This window comes from Notolepis coatsorum, assembly GCF_963971535.1.
Source record: "Notolepis coatsorum genome assembly, chromosome: 14".
Taxonomy (NCBI): Eukaryota; Metazoa; Chordata; class Actinopteri; order Aulopiformes; family Paralepididae; genus Notolepis; species Notolepis coatsorum.
In genome coordinates, this window is record NC_140178.1 from 44,557,678 (window position 1) to 44,570,325 (window position 12,648).

At 45.2% G+C, this 12,648-nt stretch overlaps 1 protein-coding gene across 1 annotated transcript in view; it reads left to right on the top strand.

Moving 5' to 3' along the window:
* The window catches only part of mei1 (meiotic double-stranded break formation protein 1), a gene marked incomplete at both ends in the record, with an annotated part of 379,667 nt that overhangs the window by 190,374 nt on the left and 176,645 nt on the right, over nt 1-12,648 (top strand). Inside the window, 3 exons of the mRNA XM_084329092.1 lie at nt 5,801-5,986; nt 6,284-6,403; nt 8,180-8,366. Of these exons, the coding sequence (XP_084185218.1) occupies nt 5,801-5,986; nt 6,284-6,403; nt 8,180-8,366 (493 nt within the window). The remainder of the gene's footprint in view (nt 1-5,800; nt 5,987-6,283; nt 6,404-8,179; nt 8,367-12,648) is intronic.

Genomic DNA, 12,648 nt, shown 5'->3' on the forward strand with positions numbered 1-12,648 from the left:
GGCCAGGATTCTCAGGCGCTGCAGCTGGACCCTATTGACTATATTCAGCGTGCCCTCAGCTCAAATACGCATCGACTCAGTGTTATAAGACATTGATATCAGGAGCTATCTGAACTATTTAGTTTAATGGGACGTTTCGTTTTGAACAGTAAGCTAACACGAGCTATCATGCACTACTAGACTTGCTGGAGCATTTGTTGATATCAGTAGCTAGCCGGCTGGCAGGCTCACCGAGGTCCCAGTGTCCCACTAGAGACTAGTGTTTACAACAGCCACGGGTGCGGGAGGAGCAGCAGACGCCGCCGCTCTCTCTGTGTGTCTGAGTTCAGTTCAGTTCGGCTCACTATAGGAGGTCGAACGCGTCGAAAATATGAAGCAATACTAACTTTACTTTTCTTCATAGCTAAATCAGACAGTCAGCCAGTCTATCAGAGTGAGTGCTCAGTCGATTGTTCCCGCTGATCATACCTGCTGAGTGCTCACTGCTCAGCTCGCGTGAGTGACGTCATCGCGTCATCACACGCCTTGGATAATTTAGGAGTGAAATGCGAATGCAAGGCTTGAAAGCACTACTCGCAAGCCCGCCCCCAGATAATATTTACCAATCGCAACGGCCAATTAAAGGGGCAATTCGCGATCATCTCGTCGCAGTGTACATCCCTGCTCTGACATACTATCCGCTCTACCTTTGAGTGACACCTTCTCTGCTCTCCCCACAGAGATGGCAACCTCCACCCTCCTCTCAGCCCTTGCAACCTCCTTCGACAAGCTCTGTCCCCTCGTTGAGAAACCTGCCCGCCGTTCCCCACCCAGTCCATGGCTGACAGATGCAGTGAGAGAACAAAGACAGGTCCTGAGAGCGGCTGAGAGGAAGTATAGAAAGTCACGCCTCACTGCTGACATCAACACATATCACAACCTCTTGTTAACATTCTCCAAAACCATTACTAATGCCAAAGCTTCTTTCTTTCACCATAGGATCGAGGCCTCTGCCAAGAATCTTCGCAAACTGCATGCTACCATGTCCTCCCTCCTCACTCCCCCCCCACCCCCTCCTGCCTCATCTTTCTCTGCCGAAGACTTTGCGATCTTCTTTGAGGAAAAAGTGGAGAACATCCGCAGCTCTTTCTCCCAACCCCCACCCATTCCAAACACTGAATCGAGAACCTCATCCTTCACTCTGTCATCTTTCACTCCCATTACAGAAGCCGAGACCCTGACACTGGTAACGTCGAACCGTCCGACTACATGCCAGCTGGACCAGCTACCCTCCCCACTCCTCCAGACCATAGCACCGGACATCCTCCCATTCCTAACTGCAACAAGCCAGAGTCACGCCCCTAATAAATTAAAAAAAAACTGAACCCCACCGTCATAGGCAACTATCGTCTCTCTTCTCTCCTTCCTTTCTAAAACACTTGAACGTGCTGTATCCAACCAACTTACTGCTTATCTCATACAGAATGATCTCCTAGACCCTAATCAGTCTGGTTTCCGGACTGGCCACTCCACAGAAACGGCCCTCATTGCGGTCACAGAGGCTCTTCACTTAGCAAAAGTGAAAGGCCTCTCCTCTGTCCTGATTCTCCTAGATCTATCTGCAGCCTTCGACACAGTCAACCATCAGATCCTCCTTGCGGCCCTCGCAGGAATGGGAGTGGCTGGAACTGCGCTGACATGGCTGTCATCATACCTCAATGACCGCTCCTACCAAGTGTCATGGAGACGGACCCTGTCGGCCACCCGCCCCCTGCGGACGGGTGTCCCCCAGAGCTCGGTCCTAGGACCCCTTCTCTTCTCTCTCTACACTAAATCACTGGGTAACATTATCACGTCTCATGGCTTCTCGTATCATTGTTATGCCGATGATACTCAACTCTTCCTCTCCTTCCCTCCCTCAGATATCCACGTCTCTGAGCGGATCTCGGCCTGTCTGTCCGACATCTCCACCTGGATGACGACCAACCACCTCAAACTGAACCTAAGCAAAACAGAATTTCTCCACCTGCCGGCCAAATCCTCCCCCCTGACCGACCTTTCCATCCTTGTCGAGAATGCAGTTGTGACCGCGTCCCCGACCGCCAAGAACCTTGGTGTTGTCCTCGACGACCAGTTGAACTTCTCTGCTCACATCGCAGCGACAACCAGAACCTGCAGATTCCTCCTGAGCAACGTCAGAAGGATCCGCCCCTTCCTGACAAAAGAAGCCATCCAATTCCTCGTCCAATCAACAGTCATCTCCCGCCTCGACTACTGCAACGCACTGCTCGCTGGCCTCCCGGCCACCGCCACCAAGCCTCTTCAACTCAAAACGCAGCGGCCCGCCTGAGCTCAAACCTACCGAAGTCGGCCCATGTCACCCCACTTCTTAGGGACTTGCACTGGCTCCCCATTGCTGCACGTATCCGCTTCAAGGCCCTCGACCTAGCATACCGTGCGGCAAAGGGAACCGCTCCTGCCTACTTCCGGTCAATGGTCTCTAACTACACACCCTCAAGACCCCTACGCTCTGCATCTTCTGGCCGCCTCAGACCTACTCCTATCCAAGCTCCGGGAGGGTCATCAAAGATAAGCCGCCTATTCTCAGTCCTTGCCCCACAATGGTGAAATGAACTACCCACCCCAGTTAGGACAGCCGAATCCCATCCAATCTTTCGCCGTCGTCTAAAAACGCACTTCTTCAACCATTATCTGAAATAATAAAAAATATAAAATAATAAAACTAACCCTAACTAACCTTACTGTCATGCACTTGTCCTAATAAACTAACCTACACTGTAACACGCAACACTTTGATGAACATTGTTACTCAGCTGATAGAGTTGTACCATTCCTGATGACTTATCGTACAGAACTTGTAAGTCGCTTTGGATAAAAGCGTCAGCTAAATGACTAAATGTAAATGTAAGGCAGGCTTACCGCCGAGTCCAGGGGCCAGGACCCGACAAAAGGGACCTGGTGAGGTCAACGCGGCCGTGGCATCGAGACCTCTCCAGGCGTTTACTCGTGACACCACCCTTTACACCACCAGCGTATCGGACAGGGCCTACAACAGGTGAAGGCCCTTCTCCACCTGGCACACCGCGAGGACCCGACGAAGAGGCTCTGAAAAACTCCCGGAGGAGGAGGCTCTGTAAGGAGGTTCTCTCTCCGAGGAGGGGGCTCCGCTGAGGGGGGGGAGGCTCCGAAGAACTTCCTGAGGAGGCTCTGAAACTCCCTGAGGAGGAGGCTCCGAAGTTCTCTGAGGAGGCTCTCCCCCATAATCCCATGTGGTCAGCTGGCATACTGGGGAGACAAAGACTCCAAAAGAGGAGGTTGATCCCTTAACCCAGGCCGACAGGTAACAAGAGCAAAGCTCGACCTGCGCCTGGAGGACTGTGAACTACACAGGAGTGCCTAGAGGGACTGACTGGAAAAAACAGTACCCCGACGGCCCACCCGCCGAGCAGGGGGAGGGGAGGGTGTTCGGCATGCCGTGCACAATGTCACAATCTCGTGGAGTCACGAACCTCGCGGGATTGGGGTCACGGACCCCGACTCCGCCAGTAAACTGACCTCGCCACGAACCCTGACCCTGCCAGTCTATTAATCCCATGGGGTCGGGGTTCAGAGAAAGAGTTCGACACAATTGGCAGATGTCATAAAATATGCGGGGGCATCCTCTCGCCTCGCTTGATAGGCGGGGGCTGAAACCCGACGCTGTAGAAGGCGCGTCTCGCCACAGAGTTGGTAAGTTAAACCCAGTCTCCGTGTACGATGCTTCCCGGTGTGAAACCAGGGCCTGGGGCTCTGATTCCGCCGGGGCGTCGAAGAGGAATTCCCCCGCCCCCTCCATATAATCCTCAGTTTCCATTGGATGCAATGGAGAGGCAACGGGCGAACCCCCCCTCGGGGCCAGCTGTTCCGCAGAACCGAACGCCCCCGGTCCTGCATACTGAACACTGCCGCCAGAACACCCGCCCCCGCTGCTCACCGCCACGTGACGGAAACGAGCAGAAGCGGAGAGTTTGCGCCGCAAGTCGCCACCCACCAAAGAGACCGTTGGACTAGCCGACTGTCTCTTGGTGGAGACGCTGGAGCCGGAAGGCCACCTCACTGGGGAGGGGTGCTCGACGGCTGCCGGGCGGCGCGCACCCAGCTCTGCGTGCCGCTGGGGATCACCTTCCTGCCACAAACGTGGAGTCAGGGAACCCCCGCGGCGCACGGAGGAGGTTGTGACAGTGAACCGCTGGTGGAGGCCTGAGCGGTAGTTCCCAGGTCCCAGTGGTGATGTCATTTTCCAAGGAAAAAAACAGCAACACAAAAACTAAATCTAAATCTAAAGCTAACAATTTCTTCACGCTTCTGAGGTGTGCCTGTAGCAACGGACTTCCGAGAAGTGAAAGATAAGGGAAGAGCGGAAGTACGGCCACACCCCTCGCTTAAATACATGGGCGGAAGTGGGCGTGGCCGGACAGGTGTAGGTGCATTGTGGCAGGAAACTTTCAAGGTCACAGTAGGTGACAGGGGAATATCCCACTAAGAGCAGAGAGCAGAGCTATTACGAAATATAACTGAGGACTCAGGAGTTATAACTCCAGTTTTAAGATCATGGTGATCAGGGCGGCTAGGTGGCGCAGTGGGCAAGGCGCTCGCCACCAACACAGGAGATGCTGGGTTCGAGCCCAGCTCTCGGCGTTGCTACCAGCTTGGCTGGTCGTTCATAATAATACAATTGGCAGTATTAGGGGGTGGGAAGCTGGTGGGTGGGGATCGGACGTTGTGGACAGCGACTCCTACAGGTCGGTTGGTGCGCCTGCGCAGTAGAATCAGGAAGCGACGAGGGCGGCGTGTCCCTCCCACGCAGACCCTCGCCGCTGAGAGATCGCGCTGTGCAGGTGAAAAGATGCGACGGCTGCCTCCTCGAGTACCGGAGGGGACACGTGATGCAAGGCTTCGTCCACATTGCAGCCGGCTTGTGGGAGGCATGGCCTAACAACGTTCGAGACAGTGTAGGGTAAAATTGGAAGATACGAAATTGGGGACGGGAGAAAAATAGAAAAATGGGGAGAAAAAGTAGATAAAAAAAAGATCATGGTGATCAATGAGACTATTTTTCACTTTGAGATCTAAATTATGTTAGAAATATTTGATTTAAATAACTCAGATTAATAAATGTTGGTGCATTTCTATCTAATGTAAACGGGGCAATTTCATTTAAAATAATATGTAAATATAATAATATATACTTTATCTACCTTGTTAGTATTACTGGTAGTCTACATTCTGGTCAGAATGTTAGAACGTAGTCTTGAAAAAGGGAGGTTATAATCAGGGTGATCTCATATTTGGGCCAATAGGTAAATATCAACATATCACGGAATAGTAAAAGCAAATTAACAGAATTCTTAGTTGACTAATAGGATCCGTCGACTAATCTATTAGTTAATTTACTCAACAAATGTTGAGTAATGGAGAAGGATCTGTTTAAAACTAGTGCTTACCCATAGATGTGCTTATAATGTTTCAGGAAATAGCTTCTAAGTCTTGGTCGACTAAGACCAAACCGACTAATCCACTAGGAACGAACAGCCATAGTAAAAGCTAGAAGCTGATTGCCGTGTACACCCTCTAGTAGGTTTCCTTTTGTGACTGATGGCTCTTGTTAAAATCTGTCTGCTTTTATAGATTACAACTTACTTCCAGCCCCACAGTTGGGTTATAAAGAAGCTTTATTTCCCACACTACAGAACTACAAATTCTGTAATCTCCCAAAGAGAGTCCTTTCTTTTTTCTCTCTCTCTCCATCAACCTGTGTCAGGCTCCGCTGAACTGCATCAGCAAGACCCTTTCCTCTTGTCAGAGCTTGTCCTCCGTCTACACCCACCACCCTCCCCTCCTCCGCTTCGTCTACCGCTACCCGGAGCTGGCCGAGGAATTTGGACCGCAGGTCCTGGAGCTGTGGCTGACACACCGGGCCCGGCTCTCTGAACCAGAGCAGATCACGGTAAAAGTGCAGATTCTGTTCCAGTTCCTTCCAACCGGCAACCTCACTTTTCACTTCACTCGACTCAATCAACAATTAATTTGACTGATTGGATTGAACTTGTTTGCGACTCATCTAACTCAATCAGTTGTCATTCATTCAGAGTCATTTCGTGACAGATGGGATGTGATTGAAGTATTTTTATTGCAAAAAATTACTTTTTAATTTTCAAATTTTTGAAGAAAATGTATCTCACTGAGATGAAAGTGGACGGAATTTGATTGAAGTCAAAGTGATTGGACTCCTCGTGCCTTGCAGCAGACAGATACACAGGGAGGCGGAGAGATGGGAGAGAGCCAGACAGAGGAGCCAGACCCAGAGACCAAGGAACTGCTGGTTTTGATAGAGAACAACCCAGCCGTCGTACTGAGCCTGCTGGTGAGAATGGGAGACCCATCAAAAGAATCCTGCAAGCAGGCAGGCCTTCATGATGAATCACATACCATGCTCTCTACGTTACATCAATGTAAAATAGAAAGGAATATAATTCCTTTTTTGTTTCGTTTTTTTGTCTGCTTTTGTTTCACCTTTTGTGTGCTATGAAAATGTGTGATAAAACATGCAAACGTTTAAAATTATTAATTAAGAATGCGCTATGAAGGGACTGGGGTTTAGTGGGAAATAACACTCAGTCTAAAGCAAAGCAACATTAAACTCATGTTCCCAGATTGAGGCATAACTGATTGATTCTCGCTATGTGACCAAAGCCATCTCTTGCTCAGAAACATCGACCATGGAAGGTGCTAACCAGACGTCCAGCTAGACGTCATACTGATGCTTAGCTCTACCGGCACTCACTTTTGAAGATCTACAACACTGGAATTTCCTAATACCTCGACTCTCAATCGAAGTGTACTTCATCCACCACTGTGTATATTAGCATCACATTGGAGTCTCTCTTTCTCTCTTCTTTTTAAAAATATTTTATTTATGAGCACTGAATTGTTCTGTATTGTTATCAAATTTAATTACACTCGTACCTCATTATATTTCAACAGTTATGAAGAGGTGAAAAAATGTAATATTTGCACTAATACCAAATCACAAAGCTGAATCACTACCTCAACTCATTTGTATTGTTTATTTATGGCATTAAATAACAATCAAGTAGACGATATATAATTTGGTTTAATTGTTCTACACTAAAGTGTGTTCAAAACCAAAACTTTTATAAAGCAGTGTTCTTTTCTAGTGTTCTTTGAATGAATGAATGAATGAATGAAAACCTTATTTAACAGATTGCAGAATGGGTACAATACAGTACGGCTCAATACACAATTGTTGAGGGGATGCAGACCAGAGAAAGACATTTGTCTTGTTTACATCAGGGTCCCCCATTTGGCATAAAAAAAAATTGTTTGTTTCCTGTTGGTTGTCAGTTAAGGCCATGGGTAGGTAGGTAGGGAATTTATTTTATTTTATTTTTTATTTTATTCTTTCCCACGGCGACTATGGATAGGGAATTTCTTTATTTAATTAAAATGTTCACAACAACATGGATGCATGTACTCTGCCAGCATGTTTAATATCCATAATACTAAAGGTTTGACTAAGATTTCTATGAAACTTTATTAAATTTTTTTTTAACTCATAAAATATATTGGGTCGCACCTAAATCGGCAGGGTCGGTCGGCAACCGGAAACAAACCATTATTTTTTTTAGGCCTTTTCAATTCATAGTGACATTTATGACATACACAACATACATGACATCATGACATTTATGGCATAGGGACAAACATGACATACAGGTATATAGTACTGTTACATTTGTGACATATACGATATGCAAATATACAGTACTGTTACCCAGAGATCCTAACAGAAAATATATACATATGATGGGGAGGAGACTGTACATTAGGAGGGGGTGGGTGGGTGAGAGAAAATATATACATATGGTGGGGAGGAGACTGTCTATTAGTAGGGGGTGGGGGGGGGGTTGGACAATTATGGTGGCCAGTTTCGAATTGCAGCCTCCCATAGGTGCTCTTTAAGAGCGGTTTTGAATGTGGGTAGGGTGTTGTTTGTGAAAACTATTTTATAAACATTTTCATGTGCGAAACCTTTTTACATACAGTACTGTAATTTCCTCCTAGTGTGCCTTCCAGTTAACTCTCTGCCTGACTGTCTGCCCATCTGTCTGTCTCACAGGGTGTGGTGTGCACCAGGGAGGCTCCCCTAGCAGAGCGGGCCCTGGGGGTGCTGGGTGTCTTCCTGCAGGGCCGGAGGGGCTGTGAGGCTGGCCTGTGTGCCCTGCTTCGCCCAGCCCTGCTCCAGGTGCTGCAGAGTATCAGTCTGGAAACCAACCAGGGGTCTGGACAGGGACAGAAGTCAGGAGGTGAGAGACCTACAGTACTGACACACTGGAATCAGGAGAGGGACTTGTTCACATACGTGGAGTTTGCACATACAGTAGGTACATGTGTATGTGCACTTTCAGTCAGAGCTACACACGCATGTAACACAGACTTACAGTGTTCCGAACACCTAGCATGCATATGGTGTTCCAAACAGTGCAAATCAATATAAAATAATAATTGCCTGCAGATGGTTTGTAATTTTCATATAGGTGTAAGGTTTAATAAAAGCCTGGTAATGGATGGGTTTCGTTAGTGAGAGAGTGGATAAGCTTGTTAGTTACGGCTGTAAGATGCTTCTTCTTTTTAATTCAATTACAATTCATGAAGATCATTTTTTACATATCATTTGGACGTACAATCGTCTGACATACAGATACACTCTTAATTCTTTTTGTGAGAAGTGTGAATACATAGGAGAGAAAAATTATAATAAATACAATAATTAAGAAAATTAAAGGGGGGTGCTTCTTAATTATAAAGTATTCAAAAACAATATTTGGATGAATTTCTTCCCCAGACTTTGGGGTCTTTAAAAAAAATATTTACATGATATGAAAGTACAGGTTCATACCTTGAAAATAAGCCATCACTTGTACAAATTGGGTCGATACTTTTCAATCTGTTTTATTAACCATGATGATACTGTACCATAATAGCTCGTTTTGAGCCACAGGCCTTCCAAGACTTTTTTCTTAACGGTGCATTTAGGACTACTTTACCCATGGGCCATTGCAATACACCTAACCCCTCCCCTCGCCAAACACCTTCTCCAGGTGAGCTGCTTTGTTATTATGATGTGATGATATGAGAGACAGTTTACAGTCTTACAGTGTTACAGTTTAACTTTGAGTCCCCACACAGGGTTTCTATTAAAGGAAGGAGAGGAACAGAGGCTTTTGTATCACAAAACTATTTATTTAACTTGCACTGTAAAAACATACAACAAAGAGCTGACAATGACAAAAGAGGTAAATATTCTGTTGGAGGAAAAAGTGACCATAGTGGAACGTTAAAGGCCCACTTGCATGTTGTATTTTTGTTCAATAAACAATGTGGACTAGGCCAATGGTGACTTTCATGAAGAGGGAAAAAAATTATCGAAATTGACCCAGTTTTAGCGTTTTTATCAAACATTTTGTCCGCCCAACCACAACCACCACGCACGTGGATATTTTAATCCATGGTTCATAGCGTGCGTGTGTCATCTTAATGATGACGTCACACAAGGTACAGGGCAGCAGGGGGCCTGAGAATCACACGCAGGAAGTGGCAGGAAGCAAACAGCCTTCTTGTTACTACTAGGCTAGCCGAGGATCTAGTATCTGTTTCACCTAACACTATTGCTCCGTGATCGTAGCCATTTATCTCTAAAGCTAACCACTATTTGTAAAAGCCACAACTACGTTACCATATTTGTAAATACTAATGTAAATCATTGTGTCGTTGTACATATTGTGTATAGTTTATAATGTGAGTAGCTAGCTTGCTAGCCGGCATTCTCGAAACTCCTAACTCCTGTATACGTTTGTCCTCACAATCAAAGTATTCTGCCAGGGAACTTATGGACACGACAGTAGTAGTAGTTATAAGGTGTTTGAGCTTGTAACGGTAACGTTAGTTAGCTATCGTGGTAGCCCGTTTCGTGACTGTGATGCACCGAGTGCATCACGAAAGGGGCTACTATCGTGCTATCAACATGCCGTGACGTGTAGCTAGCTAGCTTGCTAACCGGCATGATGCGTGCAGTGCTTTGCCCCACAGGTCTGAGAAGAGGACCTGCACATTTTACTAATTTCCGAAACTCCTCTACATGCCCCAATTTAAAATGGTGCACGACAGTAGACATAATGCTAACGTTAGCGGGGTAACGTTAACGTTAGCCAGAGCCATATAGCTAGCTTGGTACTATGACCCGTGACGGGAATAAGGCGACAGCCAATAGCGCTGCGTACTGACAACAGGCTGCCTAGTGGTACATGTAGTTATTTTTTTTACGACATTAAAAATGTTATAACTACCTTTGTTTCAACCAAAAATGCAGTAGTAGCTGGTCCATCAAAGTCTCTCCGATGATTAAACCCATTTGCGTCTTGTAAGGCGTCCATTTGGATCAAGGAAATAGCTTTCTGCACTCGTCAAAACTCCATTGTAGTGGATGAGAGGTAGGGGAAAGTTACCTTCAGTGACGTCACGGCACTGATAGCGTCTGATAAGCTTTTTGATTGGCTCCAATGTTATTCGTACGTGGACATTTTTAACCCTTTCTGAGTGGAATTTCCGGCGTCAAATGGAAAAAAATAAATAATGAAAATAGATACCAATGATGTAAACTAAACATAAATGAAGACTAGGGTTTAACCTGCAAGTGGGCCTTTAAATAAAACACACTAGACTGAACTTTCTTTTTCTTTTTTAAGTTTCAACTATAAAAAAACACACAGAGAGGGAGAGGAAGAGAGAGAATACATACATCTTGGTGTTGCCTTCATATTTGAACCAATATCTTGCTGCAATTTACCCCCCCCCCCCCCCCCCCCCCCCACACACACACACAAAGGCCCCTCCATCATATAGCTCCTTATTTTCTTTTGTGGGCTCCTATCAATGTCCCTCTGCATCTTATAATAAAATAGCATAGTTACACACATGAATCACGATATTTTCATTCAAGCTGCACAATAAATTATATTGTGGTCAGACCACTTCAAACCATAGCTTCAAACGCATCAAATCCTTCACTATAATTATCATCATCACTGACCCAGCATTCTGGCTGAGAGTCCTTTTCATTTACATTATCTGGATCATCCTCAACATCCACAACAAGTTCCAATGCTTGTTGAACATTATACCTCTTTGTCTTTTTGCCATTTCATTATAAAACCAGGGAGAAGCGCCACTCTCTATCCTCTGTTACGCGCATGTCTGTCTGGCAGCCCGATCTACGGAGTGGATTCTAGATAGAGAAACGATAGGAAATATAGAAATAGATAAATAGATACAGCGGATTAGATGCAGATGTATTCATTAGAGAAAATTACTGATCTAGAAATGTCAAGATTCTATGCCTTACTTCCATGTACTGCCAGCCAGCCTGTAGGCGACGGAGAGATACACTTTCAATTTTGACAGAGAGAAGAGACTCTCCCGATTCAGATACAATTTAACACAATTGGTTCCAAAGATATTTAATGTTTCTCTGCATATTTGCACACCGCCAACAAAATACTGGGTCCATGTCCCTTGTCTCTTTTTATGAATGGATTTGGTGCCAGCTGTCATCTCTGCCCGTCTCCGTCATTGGAGACCGAAAGTACTTAGCCACTCCCCTCCGACAATGAGAAAAAAACTTTTTCCACACAGTGTGGGAAATAATACAGCCGGACTATCTAACAATAATTTATATACTTACAAGTAGGGATGTTCGATATTGGCTTTTTTACCTATACCGATATTGTCCAACTCTTAATTTCCGATACCGATATCAACCGATATCAACTGATACCGATATATGCAGGGTTTCCCCCCCCCCAAAAATGGAATAATTTCAGGTAATTAACATACATATCTCTTGTCGTGGAATTAACACAACATTATGCATACTTTTGACAATAAATAAAATCACAATTTGTTCTTACTTGCTTGCCTGGGTAAATAAAGGTTAAATAAATAAAGGTCAAATAATAAAATAAAATAAATTGAATACCGATAATTTCCGATATCACATTTTAATGTCAATATCGGCCGATAATATCGGTAGGCCGATAATATCGGACATCCCTACTTACAAGTCATATTAAGTTTAGCAAATAAGGAGACAGATAAAGAAGATTTCAAAGCACTGAAAATGTACAATATAAAAATGTTGACCTATTTTTGAATTTCGCAACATTTTGTCTTGTTTTAAGAGTTTTTGACAGCTGTAACTAGGCGGGGTTGACCGTGCCAAGTCACATATGCTACTATTTTGAACCGATGACTTACTGTAGTACTGTACATACTGTAATATATAGGACACTGCATAATACTGCTAATTTAATTTGTATTTGAAATAATCATTGAAAATATATTTGTGTTCATAACAGTACGTGAAACTGCAGCAGTTGTGTTGCTGGTGCACTGGAACGTGATCTGTTATTCAAATGCTGTTTGCTACACATAGATGGCAGGCCGAATGCGTTTAAAGTGAACTTGATTGATCTGTGTCGATAGAGGACACAATTCTTTGTGTGTGATATCTAGTTATCATGTTAAGTCAAA